Source organism: Girardinichthys multiradiatus, chromosome 12, assembly GCF_021462225.1.
Source record: "Girardinichthys multiradiatus isolate DD_20200921_A chromosome 12, DD_fGirMul_XY1, whole genome shotgun sequence".
Classification (NCBI taxonomy): domain Eukaryota; kingdom Metazoa; phylum Chordata; class Actinopteri; order Cyprinodontiformes; family Goodeidae; genus Girardinichthys; species Girardinichthys multiradiatus.
Window position 1 is genome coordinate 43,959,247 of NC_061805.1, and position 26,744 is coordinate 43,985,990.

The 26,744-nt window shown below is 37.2% G+C and overlaps 1 protein-coding gene across 2 annotated transcripts in view; it reads right to left on the reverse strand.

Annotated features, from left to right (window-relative positions):
* Positions 1–201: 201 nt before the first annotated feature.
* The window catches only part of nf2a (NF2, moesin-ezrin-radixin like (MERLIN) tumor suppressor a), a 39,101-nt gene continuing 12,558 nt past the window's right edge, over positions 202–26,744 (reverse strand). For both annotated transcript variants that reach the window (XM_047381857.1, XM_047381856.1), the window contains exons 5-16: positions 25,571–25,639; positions 25,321–25,403; positions 22,747–22,822; positions 21,324–21,458; positions 21,097–21,171; positions 20,897–21,010; positions 19,655–19,777; positions 19,089–19,306; positions 17,973–18,078; positions 12,170–12,288; positions 10,845–11,004; positions 202–1,413 (exon numbers count right to left, since the gene is read on the reverse strand). In XM_047381857.1, coding sequence (XP_047237813.1) covers positions 1,363–1,413; positions 10,845–11,004; positions 12,170–12,288; positions 17,973–18,078; positions 19,089–19,306; positions 19,655–19,777; positions 20,897–21,010; positions 21,097–21,171; positions 21,324–21,458; positions 22,747–22,822; positions 25,321–25,403; positions 25,571–25,639 — 1,329 coding nt within the window. In that variant the 3' untranslated portion in view covers positions 202–1,362. The remainder of the gene's footprint in view (positions 1,414–10,844; positions 11,005–12,169; positions 12,289–17,972; positions 18,079–19,088; positions 19,307–19,654; positions 19,778–20,896; positions 21,011–21,096; positions 21,172–21,323; positions 21,459–22,746; positions 22,823–25,320; positions 25,404–25,570; positions 25,640–26,744) is intronic.

Here is a 26,744-nt window from a genome sequence, read left to right on the forward strand (position 1 = left end):
GTCAAACAGGGTACGTGATTCGACACAAGATGGAGGCTGCTTATGTAACACTTGATTCATTTCATAGGTGTAATTGGGTGTCTTTTGGGCAGGGAGGAAGAGGCTCCTGGCAGCAGCAACATCAAAGCTGACATTCATCACCATCTTCCAAAATAACACAAAGATCTGTTTTTGGAAGGAAAAAAAAACCCGACTCAAATGTAATTCTAATATTCATTTATTTTATATGCAAAACATAAACATCTGTTAGGTTTTCAGTAAAATTGTATATGCAGTGAAACAGCTTTACAAACTTCATTTGAAAAACTGGTTATCCCTGTTAAAAGCAGATGTTAGAAAATTCATGTTTTCTTCACATTACATTTTCCCAAGTTAATTGCTTTCCAAGGGAAAGGAGGAATTAATTCAAAAACTCACATTAATTCAAAATATATGCTAATTAAAGTGGTTTTCTTTTGCACAAACAACATTTGCAAAATAAAAAATATCTCAGAAGCTTAGTTTAAATTCAGAAGACCATCCAGTACTTAGGGTCTCCTTTTCAGGTTAAATAGAACCTTATTTTGGTTAGAGACTCCCCTATCTGTTATATCAAATATGTATTCACAATGTAAACATGGTTAATAAGGCCTCATAGGTAACAGTTCATCTACATTCGCCGCAGAAAGGGAGGCAGGGAACGTCTTCTAAACCTGACGGAGATTTCAGTGTTCAGCACATTTTTAATATTCTCCACAGATCGTAAACTCCACTGATTTAACAAATGGCTCTTTCCATTTAAGATGGCAGAGAAATGACCTTAACTTGCAGCTGAAATATACATTTTAAATGAAGACAAATTTTAACAGAACATAATATGCTGACTCTGTAGTGCTTCAGCAGAGGCAAGGTAAAACAAAATACTCAACACAGATTAGTATATATAGATATCAAACGTTTGGTTTGGGTAACATTAGTGGTTTATTTCCCTGGTGAACTGCTGAATAGTTCATTACTCATATAATGTAGTTCACTCCAACTGGACATCATACATTAACTATTCCAAATACCCAAAGTATAATCGTATTAGATTAATGATAGAATAGAAGCAGTACAGCTTCTCCTTTAGCATTGACAAAGTAGATTATTTGACTTTAATAATTTCCACACAAATGATTTAGAAATACCTTTATCAAAGTCTCTTACACAGTCGTTTTGTAAACACAGACTCTGTTTTTCTTTAGATATATTTTCTCTTAGAGTTTATGAGTTCAAAGCAGTGGATATTTTCCTGGCCATTGGCTGGTTTTGCTTCCAGCAGTAAAAGGTTTGTAATGCAGTCAGGAATGTAGAACGCAGACGTTCCTCACGGTTACACGAAGTTTAAAGTTCTTCAAAAAAGGCAACCCTTGACTTGGTGCTCTGTAGTGTAAGCTGTGAAGGATCATAAAAAGTTTAGGTCAGCGAGAGAAAAACAGACATTTTAAATGTAGAGCAGGCCAGCAATCAACACAAACGATAAATATTTTAAAGTCTGCCTGGAGAGCCTCGCAAGTATTCATACATATTGAACATTTTCAGATTAAGTAAATTTACAACAACAAACTTTTGAGTATTTTATTTTAATGTTTTTGAAGTGTGTGACAGACCAACAAAAAGTAGCTTATGTAACATAAGTGTGAAGTGGAGGGAAGATCATACATGGTTTTCAAAACTTTTTACTAATAAAAATCTGAAAAGTGTGGCATACATTGTCATCAGCGTGCTTCAGATACCTCTAAATAAAATCCACTGCAATATCAGTCTGTGCAAAGGACTTTTTGGATTGCCATCCTTGTTGGCTATAATATTACAGTTGTAATGAATCAATAATTTGCATGGCAATGATGCATTCAGGTGTTCAATGAAGTTTCACTACAGTAGATGCTCTTGGTGAACTTGACACAGATGACATTTCCCAAAAAGATAAAGGTCAGATAGAGAGCTGGAAGCATTGTTATAGCAGTTGAGGAAAGGGTAGTGTTTAAAATATGTATTTATCACCACTGATGTTGACTTCACAATATTTAACTACAATATCGCTATCGCAAAATGTCCATAATATCGTGCAGCCATACATCGCCCTGAATGGTAAATGGACTGAACTTATATAGTCATACAGACCGCTCAAAGTGCTTTACAGTAGAGCCACATTCACCCAATCGCACTCACATTCATACACCGATACGCAGATCGGTAGGCAACTTGAGGTTAAGTGCCTTGCCCAGGGGCACATTGACATATGGCAGGAGGAAGCTGGAATCGAACCCACAACCTTCTGATTGCAAGACAACTACTCTTCCTACTCAGCCACAGTTGCCTCTGAACACACCATCCGCAGCGTAAAACACTGTGGTGGCAACGTCATGGTGTAGGGATGCTTTTCCTCAGCAACAGTCAGATAAGCTGATTGAAAGATAGAAGGAGCTCCATATAGAACAATCCAAGAAGAAAACATGATAGAGGCTCCAAAAGACTTGACATGGAGTCAAAGGTTCCCCTTCCAGCAGGACAATCCTAAACATACAGCCAGAGCTACAATGGAATGGTTTAGGTCAAAGCCTATCTAGCTCTTACAATGGCCCAGTCAAAGTCCAGACCTAAAAACTGATGTTAACAGATGCTCTCAATCCAACCTGATTGAGCATCATCTGTTTTGCAAATAATAATGGGTATAAAACTCAGTCTCTATGTGTTAAGCTTGTAGAGACATGCCCGAAAGACCTGCAGCTGCCATTGCTGTTAAAGGTGGTTCTACACATAGGCTCAGGGGGGCTGAACACAAATGCACACCACACTTTTCAGATTTTCTTTGAAAATAAAATTTAAACCATTCTTCAGAATTGTAAACTTCTTGTATTCATTTGTGCATAAAGTCTAACTAAACAAAAGGGAGTTGTGTGGTTGTAATGTAAAAAAATGTGGAAATGTTCAAGGGGTATAAATACTTTTTCAAGGCTCTATAATCCCAATGAATGCAGTGTGAAGCAGTCTACAGAAGACCATAAAACGCCGTAACAAAAACAAAATCTGCAAGGTAAAAAATTATTACTTGAACCTGGCTTTCATATTTTCCAGCTGTCAACAGGCCCTTTGGAGTGTGTATACATGAGCGTGCAAGGTGGGAAGCTGTGGCACCCTAGCTGAGTTTCTTTTCATGACAGTTGGCTGCATCATAGGAGTCTGCAATGGTGTCAAGGTTTGAAAGTGTTCCACAATTCAAATTTCTCAAACTGTGACGATTTAAAGATCAAACGCTACGTTTTTCTTTAGTTCATACTTTGGATACGGTGCATTCGTCAAATGTTCCTCCAAATCAGTGATGAAGGATGTATTAGAGTTCATCACCTCAGCAAAACGTAGAAGTACCAAACTTTGACAATCTTTAAGGTCATCCCATTAAAAATTTAATTACAGACTGGAGAGCCCAAGGCTCCATTTCTGTCAGGGGAAGGCCACACTCGAGGGGTTTTGTCACAGACTATTAGAAGTCATCTGCCCCAGAGTTTTCTCAGAGACAGCAAAAACGAATATCACGCTATACAATGTGTAAAACACAACCTGAACATGTCAAGTAAAATCTGTTTATCTCATTTGGCACGGTTTCTATTACCCCTAAGTTACCATCGCTAACATAATATGTACGTTTCTACCCTAGACTACAAATATGTTTCATGTAAAATATGTTTCAGTTAAAACTACTGCTGTAAGACAGATCATAAAATCTGCAGCACCACAATAAATACATCTCTTAATCATTGCTAAAACGTCTAAGTTGTCAGATTAAAGTTTAGCAGATTTAGAATCCTTATCCTAAGATTTTTAGTGTCCTTTTGGGGAATGTGCACATTATCATAACTTATTGCATGGGACACTAGTGGCCAATTATAAAAGAAGAATAGCAGCAAACTGATGAATTTTTACAGGTATCTGTGCAAATGAAGAAAGGTCAAGAGAGACCACAACTACAAACATTTAGGAACCTTATATCCAACTGGAGCCTGCAACCTAATCGCATCATATGTCATGACTGCCAACAACGATCACCAGGAAGACAGACTGACGACAGGCCCACTTAAACATAAACAATCCAAGATATGTTATCACCATTAAACCCTTGGCTCTGGCATGTCTCATAACTGTGGCGAAACAGCAGAACACGACATTTGTGAGTGGTGAAAATGCACGGAAATAAGTCAAATGAAAAACATATAAATAGGTTTGCTTCGGTTTCATTCTCTGAAGACAATCATTATCCTTGTCACTGCTTGTTTCAGCCTTTTGTTAGCTTCCATCATAGTTCAAGGATCATCTGAGTCATATTCTGGGTCAAACATGTTAAGTAGAACTGCTTGGTTCAGGAATATTTCCTCTATCTCAGCTGTATTTCCCAGACAAAACGTCTGTCTGAACTAGAAATGCTACAGACCGAACATGTAAGAAACTGTTAGGTCGCTTGTCCAGTTTTTTTGTTTCCTGCTTTTTTTTTTTTTATAATAATACTAAATTTTTTGAAAAAGAAACGCATCTCTGGCCTGTTCCTTGCAGTTGCACGGAACAGGCAGGAATGTAACTGAATAATGTAAAATGTAATGTAATTGAATTTGTAAGTTGTTGCCAGTTTTCTTTTGAGGAGCAATCAGTTGTAGTACTAGTCAAATGCTAACTATTGCAGTTATAGCTCATTGTCTGCAGACAAAACTGACCGCAAAAGTTGTTTTCCTGCTTTAGAAAATTAGCACTTTGCTTTTATGATGGTAATTTTTAATGACAAGTGCTTCAGCTGCACCCTGCTCAGCTCTCCACTACAGCTGTCTGTGAATACCTAAGGTACACAGGAAGCAGCAGCAGCACCCAACACAGTCTCTAACTAAATATCATTGTAAAGAGTAGAAATAGCAACTTTTGTTCATTAAATCAACACAATAATGTGCATTACCTCTACACAGCTACAGTTTTGCAAGCTGGGCACCTAAAAACAGGTGGCCTTTTAAAAACTGGACCTGCAAAAGACTTCCAAACTACTTGCTAAGGGCGTGGCGGACATTAAGCATCACTAATGGTACACCAGCAACATATATCATTATTTGAGTCAAGGACTCCGATAAGATCATTTATAAATGTCATGCTAAAAACATCCTTAGTTCAAACTGCTCATTTTTGCAAGTGAAAGGGGCACTTTGAACAAAAACTTAATAATTTGAATAATTTGACCAATGCAGGAACTCTAAGCTACAAAACAAATGACGAAAACTTGCAAAAAAAAAGCCTATTTTCTTTTTGGAACTCAGAAAATTTGAATTTCTTTGTAGTTTTCACCTGCTGTAATTGCGTACTGATTTTTAAGCGAACACACCTAAAAATGTCAAATGTTTAGTGTTTTATGAATAAAATGAAGATGGCAAAAAACAGCAGGGATGATAAATCTCTCACCTAGCTCATCTTGAAAGAAGAAAACATTTTAACCTGGGTCTCGGACTGCAAACAGCTGACTTAATAAAAACTTTAAAAACTCTGTGATTAGTTTTGAATTACTGCTTTTTTCTCAGTTTGATTCCTGAAGCAAAGAACCCAAAATTAAATTCTATTTTGTCCAGGATTGAATGAGTGAGTCGTGGATTTAAATCAATTCAATTTAACCTTTGATAGCACAGTGAGACACTGACTCATCATTTTAAAACAGAAGGAAGAGAGAGTCAGTTTCCTTCCTGTAAAAGCTGCAGGATAACTGGAATTAAAGTTACTGCCAAGGTGAATAGTACAGTGCTGGGGATGAAGGAGGCCAGTTTAGGAAATCCATGTTATTTCAGGGAAATGCAGATGAAGGACTTAAGCAAATCCAACTAGATAAGGTGTGAGAGAGGGATGGATTTACTGAGCAATATTTACTGATTTGTGTGCATTGTCCCTGCAGCCAGGCTGTCTGAATATTGCTTAAGATTGTAAAAGCCTTGACTGTCCCTTTGTCTAATTATCCAATATTGCCGTCCACAGATAAATTCTATTTGGAAAATATCTGTGAATGGCATAGAATAAAAGTTAGTTTCCATTAGGTTAATTATTTTCTCTGCTATTAAGCACACACTGAAATTGACCTCAACAGTCTACCCTCTCTGTGTGACACGATGTAATTATTTAGATTATGCACCAAAAATGCATTAAAACATTTAAACAGCTAAAACAGAATCCCTGAAGCTTTCATTTTGTGGTGGAGTTGTTGTAAATGAGCTTTCCTGAAAAAGCCCAGCACAAGTAGAGCAGAAATTATGACCTGGGAGAAGGGCAAAGGCGCCCTGATCCGTATTAAAGGGAATGTTCATTAATCACTTTGAGGTGAGAGAGATCTGGACGCAGAAAAACTGTGCCTAGGGCTGCAGCCGGTTCTGATTCTTTTCCCTAGTAGATAATATATTTTGTTCCACATTCCCTCTGTTTTTGTATTCCTGGTGTTTCCCCAACCCTCATCACCTCATCCCTGCCTGGTTTTCAGTCACTGCATTCTCAGCACCTCTCCATGGTTTAAACTCCAGGAGACTCATCAGTAAGGGAACATTTTAGTTCAACCTCAACCTTCCTAAAAGTTTTCATCCCATTTTGCAGAACGGACACAGAACCAAGTCCATTTCATAATTTGCCTTTACCATTATTCCAAAAACTCTGTATTCACTCCGAGGGCTGGTCTATATTCCTTAAAGGATTAAATATTTCAGGCACAGTGAAATGGGAACTGCGAAAGAGTTCTTTACCAATGAATGCAGTGTCAGTATGCTTATCACCTTTCTAATCTTTTTCCATGGGGTTAGGGTTTTCCCATTTTGTTACGTTACAACACGCCTTAAATTCATAGAGACTTCATGTAACAGACCAACACAAAGTACTGTAAAACTGTAAGGTGGAAGCGAAAAGATGCATGATTTAAAAATATTTTCAAAAACTAAATGTTTGACATTTGTATTCCCCCTCTATCCTGATGCACCTCAATAAAAATCCTTGCAACCAAGTGGCTTCAGAAGTAATCTGATGAGTGAATGGCATCCACCGGCGGGCAATTTAGGCCCCACAGGTTTGCTAGAGAACATTAGTGAACAAACAGTGTCATGAAGACCAAGAGTCACACCATACAGATCAAGGATTAACTAAAAATGACCCTTTACATGCAGGAAGAGCTACAGTTAAATGATTCAGATCAAAGCATTTTCATGTGTTAGATTGGCCCAGTCAAAGTCTGGACCTAAACATTTAAGAATCACAAATCCTGTTCTTTTGTATTCAATTATGCAAGGTTTTATGTTATAAAAATCTCAAAAAGATACATCAAAGGTTTTGTTTTAGTATGATAAAATTTGGAAAAGTTTGCAAGACTCTATGGAAGTAGCTGACTCCACACATGTTAAAAAGTTCAAGCAAGAAAAGTTTGTCTGCAGTCTATTATATTTACCAGGATTCCCAGATGAAAATGTATTTGTTGGCTTTTCCTGTTTTGCTGCAGATATTTGTAATAGGACACTTATAGTTCAGGTGACAAAGATCGTATGTGAGGAAAGCATTTTGTATCTCTGACCAAGACTCCTCACATCTGTTTCATCTAATTAACAGCCGCAACTTCCCCCAACATTTTTCAGCCTCTTTTAGGCACTGCAAATTAGGATTATTGGCAAGACACACAAACTAGTAACTGTTTGCAAGAAAAAATTATTAACACAAAATTCAACACAAAATTGCACTTTTAATGCATACTGCAGTTTTAAAATTTCAACAAGTACGTAGTAAAGCAACATCTTTGGCTGTTATGACAGGCTGCAAGCATGATGCATAACCAAACAGCAGCTTCTGGCAGCATTGCTAAGAAATCTTAGCCCACGAATCACAGGCAAAGACCTCCACTTAATTAATATTCTTGGATTTGCTCACTACAAAAGCTTTTTTCAAATCCTACCAGATTTTCAACAGAATTTAGGTCAGGCAACTGCGATGGCCACTGTAGTATTTTCCAGGACCTCCTCTGAAACCAAGCCTTTTTGGACATTAAAATATGCTTGGGATCATTGTCTTGTTTGTAAATCCAAAGACACCAAAGCTTCAGCTTTCTCACAGATGGTATGAGAATTTCCCCCATGATTCCCTGGTACTTAAATGACTCCATCTTGTCCTCCACATGCTGCAGGTTTCCAGTCCCAGAGGAAGCAAAGTAGCCCCACAGCATCACTGAGACACTGCCATGCTTCACTGAAGGCATGGTATTCTTTTCTGCATGTGCTTTTTTCATTCCCCTCCAGGCATACTGCTGATTCATACACCCAAAAAGTTCCAGTTTGGATTCACCGCTTCACAGAGCAGAATCCATGAATGTCTTTGGGTTATTTATATAGTTTTGAGTAAACTGAGTCTGACTTTTCTTATTGTTAGAAGGACTACAGGCTGGTGTCAATAATAAATCATCCAGAGTGTGAAAAGTACCCAACTGGATCGTCTTCTTTGTTCACTGAAGAGGTTTCATCTCCCTTTCAAAAGGCTTCTTCAGCTCTCAACATGGATTGGATGTTTTGATTTATAGGCTGTTGTTAAAAATCTGTTTCCGTGTTTGGTGCTCATATAAATTTCACTCTTTCCTCTTTCTCAAGCATCTGTCATTAAAATCTTTGTGCATTACTGCCCTTAAAACATCACTGAGATTATTGTGAATGAACAGCTAAATCTTGCTTGAGAGGCTGGCTACTTTGTCTTTCCCCAAATGTTTTCAATTGATCTATAGTTTTTTTTTTATTTATCTTTTTCCCTTTGTCTTTTACTACAGTGAAGTGTGCTCTTGCAGTCTCAAATAAGATGAATGTAGACCACCACTGGTGCAATTAAACTAACAGTTTTAACTCTTACTCTTTCTCCTCCTTCGTGTCAGAGGTTCCCCTTTCAATCCAAATGACTGATGACCAAGCAGAAATCAATTAGCGCCCCCTTTACACGTAGGCCTATATTTTACACACAGAAACAAAATGGATTGTGCAATCAACTACACAATGTGCTAGGAACATAACTTAAATATTTATTGTGACTGTTTTTATTTATCTTAGATTTACAGTAGGGAGATGGAGATAGCCTAAAAGAACAATGGAAACAGAATTTAAAAAATAAATGCAATTATAAAATTCCTCAAGGTTAAGATTCAAAGACTTAAATGGTTACTCACTCAGACATTGGCTGAGATGAAGAGACAAATACATAAACACAATGTCACCTATCAGTCCTCTAAGGGTTTTCATTTTAATACAGTTAATTCTGGCAATCATTGAGCACATTCGGAGGTCACAGTAAAACATGAAAAATGACTACAGATCCCTGAACAATCAACCTGCAGGCTGAAGAATGAACAGGGAACCAAGCGAGGAAAGCTGTTACAAAGTGATGGTTGGAGAATCAATATCCTGCTTTAATATAATAGACAGCGCAGCCTGACTGTTGTATGAGAGAAGACGAGAGAAGTGATGATAGTTGTCATTGAGAAGATGATGTTAAATCAATGTTTAACTCATCAACTCAGGTCATTTAGCAGGTTAGGCTGTGATGAATGGATTGGCATAAAACATAATGCATCAGCAATAGATGTGATTGTCTCTTCCAGTGGATATTCCTTACGTCTTTCACAATGGCATAGGTTTGTTTGTGGGATATTTTAAACCTTGGTACGTTGCAAGCATGGTTCTACATTAACTTATGCAGCATTAGTTTCTTAGTTTATTTTCTGCACATGAGCTTATCATTGTGTGACTTGGATGTCCGTACACGCATGTTGGAGCAAAGCCCTTGGCTTCACTTCACAGATGTCTTGCTAAAGACATTTTCTGACACTTTTTGAGACTCCACAACAGGTTTCACCTTTCTAGAATATTTTTAGAGTTGGTATTTCTTACTCTAATACTGGAGTAAACCATTTCTTCAAGGGGCCACAAGACTGACGATGATTGTTAGTGACCCAATCATTACCTGAACTAAATTACAATTAAAAAAATATATATAAGAAAAAAAAAATGTCCAGCTAATGTTCAGCTAGGAGCTGAAAGCTTTTTACATCACTCCTTATAATGTGCTAATTGTTTCTTTTTGTCTTTTGATTGTGCTTAATAAACCAGTTCTTAGCATATATTAAGTAATTGTAATAGGATATTCTTGCTTCCAACTTTCTCTGTGACCTTTCGTATCATCTGTCAGGTGTTGAGATCTACACCAGTGAGACTCAGCAGCTAGATACATTTTTGACAAGCAAGGTGTGTATTCGTGACAATTGGAATTAACAATTTTTTATCATATTTGCAATATTATTACTGTGCAACGATGATATATTGTGCAGCCCTTTCTCGTGAGACTAAAGAAAATCTACATTCTATTTCAAGTCCCTCTTTTGAGCCTGTAGCTACCCAAACAAGTAAACAGCAGTCACCTTCAAAGTAAAACCAGGTTTTTCAAAATAAAAGCAGGATATTTGGATTTGCATGCAGAATTAACACTTCAAGAATGATTGGAAATATTTAAAGGGTTGGGTGTGGTCCATGGGCTGTAAAATGCCTAGTTCTCAAACATTTTCAGTAGTTTTTTTTAAAAGGTCATGCATCAAACTTTTAACAAAAATCTTAGGATTTCTAATGCTATCAGAAACTACCGTCAATAACTACGTAAAATATCAGTTTAACAGCATTATGTCTTGCCCTTTCTTGGACTCTTCTTTGTATATTTTTGTCAAACATTTCAGTGTTCAAGGACTAAGGTAATAATGTGGTGATGTTTTTCTGGCACATACTGTAGTGAAAGCCAGTTATAATTGAGCTCATACCAACCTTTTTAAAGTTGCTGTGCTTGCTGGTTCCCTGTTCTGTGTTCTGGCTGTGAATGATGTCCAGAGAACTCTCCCTTTCTTTCAGCTTTAGACTTTCGATCTCTGTCTTCAACTCATTCAGCTGCTCTTGAAGGTGCTTGCTCTTTTCCATGTACTCGACTCTTTAAAAAAAAAATGTTAGGAGTAAGCTGTAAAATACAGTAACAATAATCACTGTAGACCAGAAGCATGTAGTGTTACAAAGTAAGGTTGCAAAATGTATCCTCATCACAAAAGCAGTGTGTGCAATATGAATATTGCAAATAACTGCTTGTAAAGCAAGATACATTAAGTAGTTAGTGCCCAAAATTTTTCATACCCCTCACAGATTTTGGTTTAAAGACAGCTTTTAATCTTTTACCAACACATTTCTGCTTACTGAAGGTAGTATTAACATTTTGGAGTGGCCCAATCAGGGTACTGACTTGAATCAAGTAGAGCACCTGTGGAAAGACCTATAAGATCAGGGTGACTGCAAGAAGATGTTCCAAACTAAAAGCTCATCAATCATAAAAAAAACTAGTGGAAACATGCAAACTACTGGTCAGCAATTAAGGGTTTGATTGACGGAATAGCAATTTTTTTACTGATTATTGAGAAGGGTATTAATTAATTTTAACATGGCATTAAGAGAGTTAATAAAAACAGATCAAATAAATTTTAAAAATTAACAGACCTTTAACATTGCTCTATTATGTTGAAGCAGTCTCATTTTCTATCAGAAATAAACCTTTTGGTTAAATGAAAATAACTTCCAATTAACCAAAAGTATGAATAATTTTGGGCTTAACTGTGTGTATTTGCTTATTCAACTCAAGTAATATTTTTGAGAGTTTCAACAATATATTTTTTTCTGAAATAAGGAAAACCTTAATGCATAGAATTACATTATGTACAATATTTTCTGTTAGGAGTCTGTTCTAGAAGAATATACTTAAAGCATGGTTTAATCTTTTTACAAATCATTAACTCATTGGCTATCTACGCTCTAAAATTGTAACATTTTCAACCAAGTGTTTAAACTTGACCAAACTAACTTAATCATAAGATGGAACTGATGTTGTGGCCATGTGTTTAACAAAAATCTTGAGTGCATATTTAAAACTAAGGTGTTCTTCTTCATGGTACAACTCTACAACAGTCCATGTCTTATGAAAACATTTGAAAAACTCATTCCCTTTTATTGATTAAATATTTATTCTTCAAAAGCACTCAATCACATGGAACCACAGTGCTAGAAACTCTACAAGGTGCCAACTAAACTTTCCAAATGGATGGGCAACTCACTTCTCCTTCTCAATCTCCATGGACAGGCGTTTCATGTCGGTGTCTTTGAAGTCAAAACTGAGATTCTCCCTGCTGAAGTTCAGGTCTTGAGGGACGCTGTCAGATGGAAGTCCAGGTGACTACAATAGAAAAAGGAGTCAAAGACGGGTTTTCAATAATGAAAAGCTAAGGCAATGGAAGGGACAAACATGGAAATTTACTGCCGGATCACACTGACACAAAGCATAAAAAACAAAGATTAAGGCATTAAAACAGCAAAAACAACCTAACATAAAATACGCATTTCCATTCTCTGAAATCCAAATACAACAACTGAAATGCATTGTGATGTGCCAACCTCAGCGTGGAACAATTAAGGCCGCTGTCATGCTGTTTGTTTGTGAATTACAAAACATGTCAAATCGATCCAAGAGATACCGGTCAGATAAATATTAGCTAGATTATTAAGATAGTGGATCAGGCCATCAGTTTCACCTGTATTTTAATGCATCCTGCATGCTGGTTTGAGGGACTTGTTTCGCAGACGGAGGATCTTCATACTGTTGTCTAGTTAATATTAATGGGTCATCGTTGCCATGTACATGTATGTGATGTACATATATGTAAAATATATAGTGTGTTAGTGCTGTGGAGCTGATGCCATGAAATTTTTCAACATGTCCAAAAAATCTTCGGCAGCTGACTTAGCTTGGGATCAAATTATATATAACCTAAAGTGTTAAATACAACGTAAGGTGATGCTTTAGCATTCTTTACATAAGGCAGCAGATCTTTCTATGTTATTGAAAGCAATGCAAATATGAAATAGTGTGAAAGGAGTAAAAGAAATGGATTTATAAGTGCAATTTAACTGTAAATTTGGAGCTAAGGACATTGATTCAAACAGCTCAATGTATACCAAAAGTATTGGGTCACACCACCAAGTCAATGAATTTCAGTGTTACAATCACTTCCATGGCTGCAGGTGTATTAACCCTTGAGGCACCTTTACATTTACACTTTTTACCCGTATGTCCCAAAACAGTATCTCTTTTAAAAGTAAAAAAAATTTTTTTTCACTTTTACTACATCAAATCGTTTCAACAACTTTATACCTATTCAAAGGTAACGTTTTCATATTTATCTTTTTTATATATTATACCCTTTTAGTCCCAAAAAAAAATTGATTTCTTGAAGGGGAAAACATTAAATATGCTAAATTTTCCAAAAATAAACACCGAAGTGGAATGTTTTGAATGTGGGTGTTACAGCATTGATTTGGTCAAAAATTTATAACAATATTGATTTTCATGCATCATTATTTTGGAGCATTAAGAGTTTAATGCAAGAACTTACACTTTTTACCCATATGTCCCGAAACAGTAGAGCTTATAAAAGTGTAATAAAAAAAATTATATCTATTTCTATTTTTTTCACTTTCAGCACAACAAGTTTTCAGCAGCTTCAGATCTATGCATTAACGTAATGTTTGTCATAAGTTTGTCATAAGTCTTTTATATGCTTTTATGCCCTTTTTGTCCCAAAATCCCTGCTTTTTGAAGGAAAAAAAAAACACAAAATATGTTATATTTCCCAAAAAATGTACACTAAAGTGGAATATTTTAGACCTGGGGGTTCAACGGCCGTAATTTGGTCAAAAACTGATAACAACATTGGTTTTGATACATTATTATTTTTGGAGCAATGATCGTTTATTATAAAAATGTACACTTTTTACGATTAGGTCCCAAAACAGTACATCTAATAAAATTGTAATAAAACTGGATGATAAAAAAAAAATGTTTCAGGTTCACAGCATTCAATATCTTCAGACTAAACCACAGATATTAAGCTTTTTATTTTTCTATATTTTGTCTTAGGACTTTTGCCATCCATTCACGACTTAAAACATAGATTACAGTAAGGTGCGTTTTGCGTGCATGTGCTCCACATTTGGCACACTGGTTTCACTCAGGACCTTCTACAAAGTGGAGACAGTGTGTCTCCACTTTCTGGAAGGCCCTGGCTGTGGTTTCTTCATGAACCTACAGGTTTGTGAAATGCAGAATTAGCTGCATTAGTCTCCTGGTGAAATGTCTGCAAACTGCGGGCTGCAAACTATTCTCACAGAAGACGCACCAACATAAACATGCTATACCAAACACCCAATGGAGAGAGGAGTCTCTGCCTTCATAAAGAAAGCATGAACAAAGCCAATTCTTCAAATTACACACACATATACACACGTAACTCAAAACAATATTTTCTAAACCACATTCACATCACTCCTTTATATCATTCCTAACACACCAAGACTACTTTTTGTGGTGTTAAATATTTTCTGCCATGCATTTTGATGCAATGATGCCTGTGGTAATTTAAAGGGGGGTCATCTTACCTAAACCCAGTTTTCCCTGTATTTTGAAGGCAGAAGCTTAGATTATTTTGGTTCTCGTGGGAAAGGTATTATAAAATGCCAGGATTACAGTGCATAGAAAATATGTGGTTATAATGGGAGTCAATGGGACAAAATTGGTACAGAAGGTAGAGTGTATGCAAAGTGCATAGCTCTTGTTCTACAACTTGCAATCAAAAGGATAAAGAAGTTTAAAATATAAAAATAGGCAAATCCTGGCCTTTTTTTTATAGAACTGACATTTTAAGCTGCCTGAGATATTGAGAATTAAAAAAAAAACAAATAAGCAGAAAGTACACATTTGGTATATGCTGAAAATGCCGCTTGAGAAAAGCTAGTACTATAGTAATATAAATGTGGTATTCTGTGTGCAAACCCTTCCTTAAAAAACTGAAAAATACTCAACAAAAGCTGAATAAAAGCACATCTGTTATAAGCATGTAGAATATACATAAAATCTGTATTCATAAGCTAAAGAGACATCAGTTTTCCTCTGATGGCTGCCATCTCTTTATCTATTCTGTGTGTCTACATGTGTACAGGCAGATGACTGTGTTATGTGTGGGTTTTAACATGTTGGGAGCTCTTGCGTAGGCTGACTTATGTGCAGCCTGATCTTATGCAAGTATCACATGTTTAGTTTGGCTTCGGTTACCTCAGCCATTGTCAGTTTTTGTATGTTAGAGTGTCTGTTTATCTCATAATGCATGTATTTTTCATGTTATCAAATAGAGGAGAAACAAAGAAATGGCAATAATAATTCTGCTCAAACAAGAGCTAATCAGTCTGCATTTGCTTTGGACATTTATTAGTATTCCAAACCCACTTAGTTCTGCTGAAGCGTATCCAAACTGTCATTAGATGAAAGGTGGGGAACTGCCCGCAAAGATCACCAGTTCATTACATGGGTCAATAGAGAGACAAACCACTGTGAAAAGGAAACACCCAGTCCTATTGTCGATTTAGAAGCACCAACTGATCTGACATGCAGGTTTCTGTACAGTGGAGAAAAACTGTACGTGGTCATATGGGGACAACATACAGTATTAACTCCTACATAAAAAACAACTTGCATAACTGGGATTCAAACTAGAAACCTTCTTGCTTTAAGGCAATAGATTTAACCACCCCAGCTCAGTGCCACTTTACGTTTGGCATATTAAATCATGGTATACCATTGTTTCCCCAAAAATAAAAGTATTGTTAATTTCCTGTGTCTGCACAGTAGTGTTATAGTCAAAACCAAGACTAGCCGGGACTTTGATAGAGGTGAAACTAAGACCAAGACCAAATAAATGTGAGACCACTGCTGTAATCATAAAAATCTAGATGTTGCTGCAAATGTTCTAAGAAAATCTGCCTGTTGCAGCTCATTAGTAAGCTAACCTATTACAGGGATCTAGACTAGCTGGTTGAACTGGTGTGCCAAACGTTTTCATTTAGGTGCCACTTGTAAAGTAAATGTGACAATAAATGTCTAACAAGTAAAACAGACAAACCAGATCATTATTAACTGACTTAGCATTAGGTGCAGGCAGAGTTAGCAGAGATGACAGTTGGGGGTGATGGACTTAACTCCATATATCTTCTTTATTTCTGCTTTTTATATAGATAGAAATATATCCATATATTTGCGCTGGAAAATGTTCCTCCCTCTTGTTTTCTTAGTCTTCTCATCTTCTCATCCTCAGCCCACAGGGGCACAAGTGGTGGCGCTGACATTTTCAAAGTAAAAAACATACATTTACTCTTTTTCTTGCTGCCTCTTGACCAGGGCTCCCTTGAAAAAAAAAAAGTTTTTAATCTCAATAGGAATTATTCCTAGTTAAGTAAAGGTTTGATAAAAAAAAATATGGGTTACATCTTAATGCAGCCACGAGTTTTACAATAAGTTAAAGTAAAAAAAAAAAAAGGTTGTTTCAGCTGTGGTGTTGACTGGTCTTAAGAAAAGTAAATCTAGAGTCCAGCAAGCCCAAAACCAAGCTATAACAAAGATTTAGAAAACGTCTTGAGAATAAGACCGGTCTTGACTACCACAACATTATTTTACAGATTAATCACTGCATGCAAGAAAATGATGGCCATGAAAAAAATTGTTTCTGAAAACAGGAAAAGGTTTGTTTTTTGTTAATGCTCTGGTAAGGCTAATTATTTCTTCATATGTGATGATGTTTGCTCTGATCTTGCACATTTGTTTTCAGCCTAGTTTGGTTACAGATCTCTAAATTTGGAGACAGATTTGTTTTGTTGAAATATAAAATATATTGTGCTCTCTCATCCAGACTTTATCATTTAGCTTTGCTGACATACTCTTTCCATTTTTCTAAGCAATATGAATTTTAGATGGTAAAATATTAAAAAGAGACAGAAGTTTGAAAACATTTCCTTCTTTCAAAAAGATATAAACCCAAATCCAAAAATGACAAAAGTACGGCACACTGCCTTTTAACATTGAGCATTACATAAGTCTTCTAGCTGTCCTTCTAAGTGTATGGAGTGTAAAGTTTTGCTAAATAGTGGCTGAAGTTAATTTTCAAGTAAAAGTAAAGTAGTCTAGAAGTAGTTTTTTTGTTTTCTTGATGTTGTACAAAATTTGTATTTTCTCACGTTTTGTTTAATATTTTGGACAGAACAAAGGGTAAATCAGTATACTGTAGCCGAATTAGCAGATATTTAGTTATTGCATTTTCTAAACAAATTAGTGCATTTATCCCATTGATTGTCAACTGTTTCAGTAGGCCCTGGGTCAGTTTGCCTGTTTAGCCAATTTTTACCCCATTGCCTACTCACACTTTACCATTTTGTCTCTTCCCACTTCTATTTTGTACCTATAAACAAAACCATTTTGTACCAGTGTATTTAAACTACGACATCAGTTTATCTTAATTTGTAGTTCAGTATTTTCATGAATTGTTTAGATAAATCTCACATATTCTTTAAATGCATAACAATCCTATTTATTTTGATTCTGATATATGTTTGGGCCATTTGACCCTTGAAGTATGATATAATAGATAATGACCCCTGAATAAACCCTACTATCTCTTAGCTATCTCCTGATTGTATATATGATTTATAGGAGTCATGTAACCACATTTTCTAACAGTAGACTACAAGTAGAATATAGAAAATTACCTTAAATTAAAACATTCCCCTGACAGGTACAAACTGACGTATTGTCGGTATGTCAATTCTTGTAGGTATGGCTGATGGTGTCAAGGACTCATAAAAGTCAGGTATGAAACACCCCTTTGCCCTTTGTACAAAATAGTGAAGGGACAAAATGGTCTGCACCTGTTTCAACCTTCTTGGCTGACAATGACACATCAGTTAGATTGTACATACATGTATTTTGCACATCTGAACGCTGTCTGTATTGGACAGTCTGACACGCCCTCGGTCAGTTACCATGTAGATGGCCTTGCTGGTAATCTCCAGCAGCTTGTTTTTTGCCCTTCGCTCTGAATCCCTGGCTTCCTGCAGGTCCTGCTTCAGGTGCTCAGCATCTTTAGCCCTGATGAACAAACAAACAAACCGAAAATTGAATATATTAATCTACCTCCCAGACTTAAGATATGATATGACATAATATAAACTGAATCTAAATTATCTTTAATAATTAGTACACAGTGCTTCAAAGACACCTGACCAAGGTGATCAGTGCAAAACATTAAAGGGCAATTATTTCAACCATCTTTTTTTCACCAATTAGTGTGTAAACAGAGATGCAATAGCGTTTTTGCCCAGTAATTACATTTTTTTCCCTCGTGCTTATTTTCCTAAACACTCAGAAGTTCCTTGCTGATGTGGGTGAGCTACGTGCCTCGAGCATTTGAGTAGATGTAGTCATTTACATGTTGAGTGGTGCAGGTTTAAATTTTCCCTGCTGCAGAAAAGTGCCCATCCAGAAACTACAGTTACACCCAAGTGCTTAATGGTGCCTATTTATAATGATTGCCTAATAAACCCTGGAGTAGAAGCTGTGAAGTGATATTGGTGATAGCGTGTATACTGTTTTGCTATGAATTTGAAATGATTTTCATTTGTGGAGGTTTATTGAGAAGTGACTGAAAATCTCCTAGTATAACAAGTCAAGATGGGTTGTTGTACTTTTATTACTGATCTCGTTGTTGGCAGAAAAAATACTTTGAACAAGCAGGGATTAAAAATGTAAACATCTCAAGTAATAAAGATAATTTATTAAAATCACCCAGCATCAATTGCTTGGCCAGTTCACAATTAACTGCTGCAAATGAACTGCCATGCCTTGGACCGAATTAAGAGCCCTGATAAATAAAAACTTCAACCCTTGTGTTTAACCTGCAGGTTAAACACCTTGCAGGATAAAGGATTTAAAACAAAATAGCATTCCCTACATTTTGACTAGGCTTGTTCTGTGCTTTTAGAACAGTGAATACACAAGACATAAACGCTGCCAGATCCAAACAGATATACTTTATAGTTACTTCAGCATGGATGACACACTTTATATTCTACTACCCAGTCCTTTGTTCTCCTCCCTACCTCCTTTCTGACTCCTCAGCCATCTTGAGTGCTCGCTTCTCAGCCTCCAGCACCTTCTGTTCCATAATGCGCCGTTCCTCCTGGCCACGCATGGCAGTCACTTTGATGCGCTGCATCTCTGTCTCAGCCTCGGCAGCTTTCTTGGCCAACAGCTTGGCCTCTTCCTCTGCGATCTGCGCCTTTTCAGCCAGCAGGTCTGCTGTCTGTTCTGAGCGCAGCTGGGGTGGAGAAGGGAGTGGGGAAAAAAAAAAAAAAAAAAAAGAGATCAAATTAGCAGGAGGAAGTAAAGAAGAGAAGGCCAAACTGACAGAGAAAACAGAGAAGGAAAATAAACCACAACAGATCAAAAAAGTTGCAAAGACAGGATGGGAGTAAATAACAACAAAATAGAGCAGATTTTCAGGGAAATTACAAAGTACTTCAAAAAGAGGAAACAGTAGGAGAAGATAAACAATGTGCTAATGCTGTGTGGAAATCAGTTCGTCAACTTCTCATGCTTTAAACCTTTCGTTTAGGTGTCATTACAAACAAACTGGCTTGAATTGAGAAAACCATTTGAAACCTACTAGTGCCTCATTGGCCATGTGAGCCTCGTCCTGCAGCTGAATGAGCCTCCTCTGCAGCTCGTCCCTGGCTCTCTCTGCATCCTCTCGCAGCTGCTTTTCCCTCTGCAAACGTTGTCGCTCGATCTGCATGGCACAAACAGTTAAGAGTGGAACAAAACGTTTTCATGTAAGATTTAAAAGCCACATATGAACCCCTGAATGACGATTTGATTTAAAAAAGAAAAACAGAAATGTCAGAATCACTGCATTGCTTAAAATGTAAAATATGAAAATAATTTTTTTAACTAATAAAAAACGATGAATAACTTATACAAAGCAGTATAATATGTGTGTAGCAAATAAAACTATTTTTCTTCTGATCTTCTCACTCTGTTAAAAAAAAAGAAAAAGTGGAATTGAGAAAGGTCTGCTTGCAAGGCTTTGTTTATCCACAGCTTTACCATGCAGCAGCAGCCATTTAAGCTAAACAGACTGTACACTATACATAGTGAAAAAGAAACAGAAATTTACCTAGTGTGCATCTGTATGATGCAACAATATGCAAACACACCTAAAGATAGATTGAACACAAAATGATTGTGTGAAATGCAATATTTGATTCAAGCTGGGCAAATTAAAGTAAATTAGAATGTTTTTCTATTACAAATGGTGGTAAAAATAAAGGCATCCTCAAAGTTAGTAGAATTCACTCTGAGACAGAGATTTCCCAAACTCTGCAAGTGCATGGTAGCATTAAATGGAACTCGAGATTGCCTCAATTTGCTTTCACACCAGGATAGTCTCTCTGGGACTTTTGATTGTGTGGGAAATTTGGAATCAAACTGCCAGAACAATGAAATGCAGCCACGACTGGTGGTTATCAAAAGAAGCTGTGATCTGCTGCTGTGAGCGACCAGTTACATGATTTTAGATCAAATACGCGTCTATTAATCATGTGGAACAGACGTCACTTCTTCTCTTTGGTTTGCTTGATAGTCCGTTTGCCTTCCCTCTGTAAGTAAACTGCACCGGGTCTTACGTACAAGCGAGCCGAGACTCGCATCTTCAGATGGACCAGAATTTGCTTGTTTGGTCTAGGCCAAATTTTAGAATAGCTTTCACAGCTGCCCAAAATAAGCTAGCTTCTGGAGGCAATGAATTCTGGTCCATTTTAAGTAGACCAAACAGCTGTGGTGTGAAAGCACCCAAAGATTTCAGTTTGTAAATTTCAGCCCCCTCAGGTTGAATTTCTGTTATCACTACCTGCTTTCTGGCCCTCTCTTCTCTGGCCTGAGCCTTCATCTGCTGGACCTCAAGAGAGTCCACTCGACGTCGGCGCATAAACAGGTCATGATTCCCTATGCACAGCTGCAGGATCTAAAAAGGGGGATCAAAACCGAACACAGGTTCAAATCAAATCAGCAACATTACTGTTCAAACCGGTTTACTTCTGCTGAGCTTACCAGTTTGTTGACTCTTAGTCGTGAAGAGTTGAACTTGAAGACATTGGTTTTCTTGTCCAGAGGTTTGATGGTAAACTAAACATTGAGAAAAGAGGAAATACCAGAATCGTTTTAATAATACAGGAATTACGCATATTTACCAATCTGATCAGCAAGGCTGTATTTTTGGAATCAATCCTAGTCAATCTGAGTAACTATAACATCAAGTTTAACTGCAGATTCCCCACCTCCTTGTCGCTGTAGGATATGTTGTGGATCTCGTTCCATGGGAAGGAGCACTTGGGTGTCAGCTTGTTTTCTGGCTCGTAGATATGCAGACCAAGCGCATCCACTCCCAGCAGAAGATCTGTTCCCTTTTTATTCTACACCACATCAGAAGAAATAAAGATTTTCCACTACTTGACACAATCAAGCAGCTGCGAGACCACACTGTCTGCCAACCTTCCTTGGTTACCCACATTTGACAGCGGTGGCTTTTTCAGCAGTTCTGCTCGAAAAAAACTGTTTGTTAGAATCAAGCTGAACAAGAGGCTACCACAGTGTGTATATTGTCTCTGCTTATTTGTTTTAAAACAGTGAATTTGCTGAGTTTTAGAATGCCTTGGTCTTAACACCAATGCATCATTCAAAGTCAGACCCGCCTCAAGTCAATTTCTGTTAATTTAGAGTGTTACAGAATTATTTGTTCATCTAGAAAACACTCAAGGTAAAAGCAACCTTCAATATACCTTGAATGCAAACCTAAAACTGTTCAGAATTGAACTTACATGTGTTTTTAAAGATGAGGATAGGAGAGTCAAACGGCTCTTCCAAGCACATCATTAATTAACAGCACAGTTCAGCTGACCCGTCTCCTAAATGCTAATATTTGCTTCAGGGTACTTTCACGTTTTTAATTTCAAAATTCCATACTTTCCAAACTGAAATTTCCACAGCTCTCAATATGGCAGATATTAAAACAGTGGTCAGGCATAACATTATGACCAGTTGGCTGAGAGTGTGTTGGTCCCCCATTTGCTGCGAAAACATCCCTGACCCATTGAGGTATAGACTCCACCCAACCCCTGAAAGGTGTGCTGTGGTATCTGAGTAGGAGATCCTTTAAGTCCTGCAAGTTGAAAGGTGAGGGTCTTTCTACATCAGATTTTTTTTCCCAGCACATCAAAAAGATCATTAATAAGATTGAGATCTGAGAATTTTGGAGGCCAAGTGAAAACCTCAAACGGATTGCTGTGCTCCTCAAACCATTCCTAAACCCTTTTTGCTTTGTGATGGTGTATATTATCCCACATAGTCGGGAAGGGTGTCCATGGTCTCCGAAAGTGCTTAGCTAGGTGGTACATGTCAAAGTAACATCCACATTGGTATCACAGCCCAGGGCTTCCTAGCAGCACATTGCCCAAAGCATCCCACCTTCTGTTTAAAATGCCGTACCCACCTACAGGACCCATGAAGAAAAGATGATCAGTGTTATTCACATCACCTGTCATTGGTCATAATGTTATGCCTGATTGGTGAACTGAACTTGCAAAAATCACAAACTTTAGAGAAGGATGGGCAGGATAAATGAAAGAAATACTTAACTTTTCAAGACTGCATAGGAACTTTGTGACTTATTCCTTAAAAACAATGAAATGCAGCTTGACTCACCCTGATTAAAAAGTAATTGATGCCATACATGTCCAGGTCCTGAGCTATTTTTAAATACTCCATCTCAGCTTCGTCCCTGGTTCAATGACAAATGGAGGGGAAAAAATGATTTAGAGGGATCCAAAGGAAGGGAGAAAAGGAGGGTGGGGTTGAGGGGGTTCGGTTGGGGAAGAAAAAGGAGAAACGGATGTGGAGAGGAAAAAAAAAAGATCAAACTTTGTTTTATTTGCTTTTCTGCGCAGCACGTTATGTTGCGAGATTTATAAAAAAAAACTCTGTCACAAAGCTCTTGCAAAGGGTAAAAAAAAAACACATAAGCGCAGCAACAACACAAAACATAGCTTCATAACAGATTTTAGAGGTCATGTTGGATAGAAAACAAGATTTATTTTTATGCTTCCAAGAAAGTAAATATTGCTGGAGAGAAAACAAAGACATCAAAGTCTTCTTTTCTTTCCATTTTCTCCCAGCGAGTTAGCAGATGTTTTTTTAATTTTAGGAGCAAACTAGCAAAAAAAAAAAAAAATCATTAGTGTACTTGATCGACAGACTCTGTTTGGTGTGGGTGGTTAGAAACTGTCTGCTTTAAGCTTTATTAAAGTTTTAATAAGGAAGACAGAATAATGCCAGGTAAAACAAATTTTAAGATTGGTTGGACACTCCAATTTTAGATGGGATCAAAATAAATTCACACAGTAATGAAGGATTATGCAGTGATGACTTGGGCTGCAAAATTTATGGTTTCTTCCTACAAAGACCACATAAATGCAAATGGCAGGTCAGTCAGTCACTTTGATGTGGTGCTTGCATGTCAATCTGGAATCAAGTTCAAAAAGCAGGTGGACCAGTATTTAGATGAGGGTGCCCCATCAAAACAAGGCGATTGACTTTCTCCCATTGCCAGGAGCATCAGTTAGCTGCTTACATTGATTACTTCCAAGGACAAGCCTACAAAATACTGCAAAAGAAAGAGTATGCAAAGGGGATTTGACTACCCAACAGGCTGTGGTAAAATATATTATATCCTTGACATCTGTTTTACATTTTGTCACATGGCAACCACAATTTTACTGTATTTTATTGGAATTTTGTGACAAATTTACATGGTTTTCAGAATCAGTGTGTATTGAGCCCAATGAGTCAATACCTTAACTTTGCACATATAGACACTGACATTTTTGCCCATTCCTTTGTGCTAAATAGTTAGTCAAATTGGTAAAAATCTGTGAACATCAATTTACAAGTTTTACCACAGACCTTCAACTGGATTTAAGTATGGACTTGAACTAGGCCATTCTAATACATTAATATGGTTTGATAAACCATTCCTGTGTAGTTCTGGTTGTATGTTTTGGGTCACTGTCCAGCTGGGAGGTGAACCTCTGAAACGGCTTCTAACAGTTTGTATAATTGCCCTGTACTTGTCTCCATTTTCCTATTAATTGTGGCCAGCTTCCTTGTCTCTGCTAAAGTAAAGCATTCTCACTGCATATACTTATAGTGTTTTTTGTCTTGGCTACTCTTCCATACAGGTTAAGCTGGAGTAATACTTGTCCTGTCAACATAGTGTCCCACCTGAGCTGCTGATGTCTGCAGCCCCTGCAGAGTTAGCATGTGGCTCTTGCATGTTGATCTGAATAATGCTCTCCTCAACCCAGCCTGTCAGTTTAGGTGCATGGCCATGTCCTGGAAGGTTTAGTGTTGTGCATTCTCTTGGCTCATAATGCAGGACATTGTTAATACATCCACTGAGATATTCCAAACGTTGCATATTCGAGCTGAAAACTAAACTAAATCCAACCTGTAGAGTTCAAATAGTAGACAAAGCACAGTGTTTGTGCTTTGTGTTGATTAAACAGTATTAAAAGGGATATCACAACAACTTTTTTTTTTTTTTTTTTTTACAAAAAACATACAACTGATGCTGTTACTCAGGTACAGTGTATCCAGAAACACTGACTGTTACACCTCGGTCTGTCTACATCAGAGCACCAGTAGCTTTCAAACCTAACCCTTCATCACTATTCTGAAGGGATAATGCCCACTACCTCCTCCTCAACTCCTCAGGATAAAAGGATTATTGATCAGCACGAGAGGCTCAGTTATTACTTATCAAAGCAATGAGGGATTCAGGCTTTTAGAACTTCATTTTAAACTTAAAATGTTCCACCCGCAAAGTTTCAAGCCCACAGTCCCAAAACCTGCTCACATTCATTTTCAATTTAACTTTGTGGAGGGTCAGAATTTAAGGCACACTTGCTATTTTTGTTTTCACTATTTATAACTAACTAGACTAGATCTTTTTTCAATCTTAAGCAATTTTCTTGAAATAGCCACAGTAGGTTTGTTTTTAAGTGTAGCTACAGTCCCTTTACTTGCAGATGATTACATCATACTCTGCAGTAAGTTAATGATCCACTTCCATAGATAACAGAAATTCTAAAAAGTAATTCACCAACATCCAATCAAAAATGACTTATATGAAATGTATGCTTTATCCAATATGAACTCAAAACTTCAACTGTGCTTATAGTAAAATTTGGGGGTAAGTCTATGCATGAGCAGCGGTTTTACTTTGTTCTGCCTCGGTGCTCAGCATAGCATGCTGTGATTCTCTCCTCCCACATTTCTGCAGTCATCTGGTACAAGTTGATTACCTGAAATTGAAAAAGACAGACATAAATATGCATAAATGCTCACAGGCAAATGCAGTATATATTAAAATGCCACATACTGCTCAACCCAGGCGCATAATAAGATAAAATGACAAACATGTCAGCACCCTGTCTTATGAGTGACAGTGAGTAAACCAGCAATCACTCACTCTCTTTGGCAGCAGCTCCTCCTCAGCCAAGAAGCCAGGTTTATGAACTTCAGGGTCATATTCTCCGTACTGTATAAGAATACAAACAGGCCAACAATTATTATTCTAAACTGATGACCTACTCCTGCCTTGCCTGCAAAACAACCTAACCCCTCCTCTCTAGCTTCCCTTAACTATCCAAGTGTTTCTTGGTTGATCTTTTATGAGGTCATTTATGTTCATTGCGCCTCCTGTGGTCGAATTGTTTAAATGGTAAATGGACTGAACTTATAAAGCGCTTTTCCAGTCATACAGACCGCTCAAAGCGCTTTACACTAAAGCCACATTCACCCAATCGCACTCACTAACGCTCACACATTCATACACCGATTTGCAGATCGGTAGGCAACTTGAGGTTAAGTGCCTTGCCCGGGGGCACATCGACATATGGCAGGAATCGAACCCACAACCTTCTGATTGCAAGATGACTACTCTTCCTACTGAGCCACAGTCGCCTCTATTCACCATACACTGAATGATGCTGTTGAAGATGCAGGTTTGTAGAACAACTGAGATCAGCTAATACTATATTAGTTATCAGGGCATAAATTATATTTGTAATTGTAATAAATGTATGAGTTATGTGTAATTATGTCTAATTTAGCTATTTTATACACTAAATGCATAAATATATATTTGTTGTTTGTAATATATTCAAATGAACAACCTCAACATAATTTCAAACCTGTTTGACAGCAAAAACCCAAGGTAAGGTTATTTATATAGCTCTTTTCAGCAACGAGACACTCAAAGCGCTGTACATACAATTACAATACAATCACAAAGCAAATAAACACAGATACAGACACAGAAAAACATCAAATGATAAAATCAAACAACAGAGGTAATTTAAAAAAGTAAAATAAAATAAAGAAAATAGAATGATGAAAGGAATGAAAGGAAAATTGGACTGAAAACACAACTAATCATGCCTAGATGGCACAGTCAAAGGCCACTCTGAACAAATAAGTTTTTAATCTTGATTTAAAGCAACTTAGGGTTTCGGCACTTTTACAGTTTTCTGGGAGTTTATTCCAGATTAGTGGAGCATAAGAACTAAAAGCTGCTTCTCCATGTTTGGTTCTGGTTCTGGGTGTGCAGAGTAGATTTGAGCCAGAAGGCCTGAGAGGTCTGG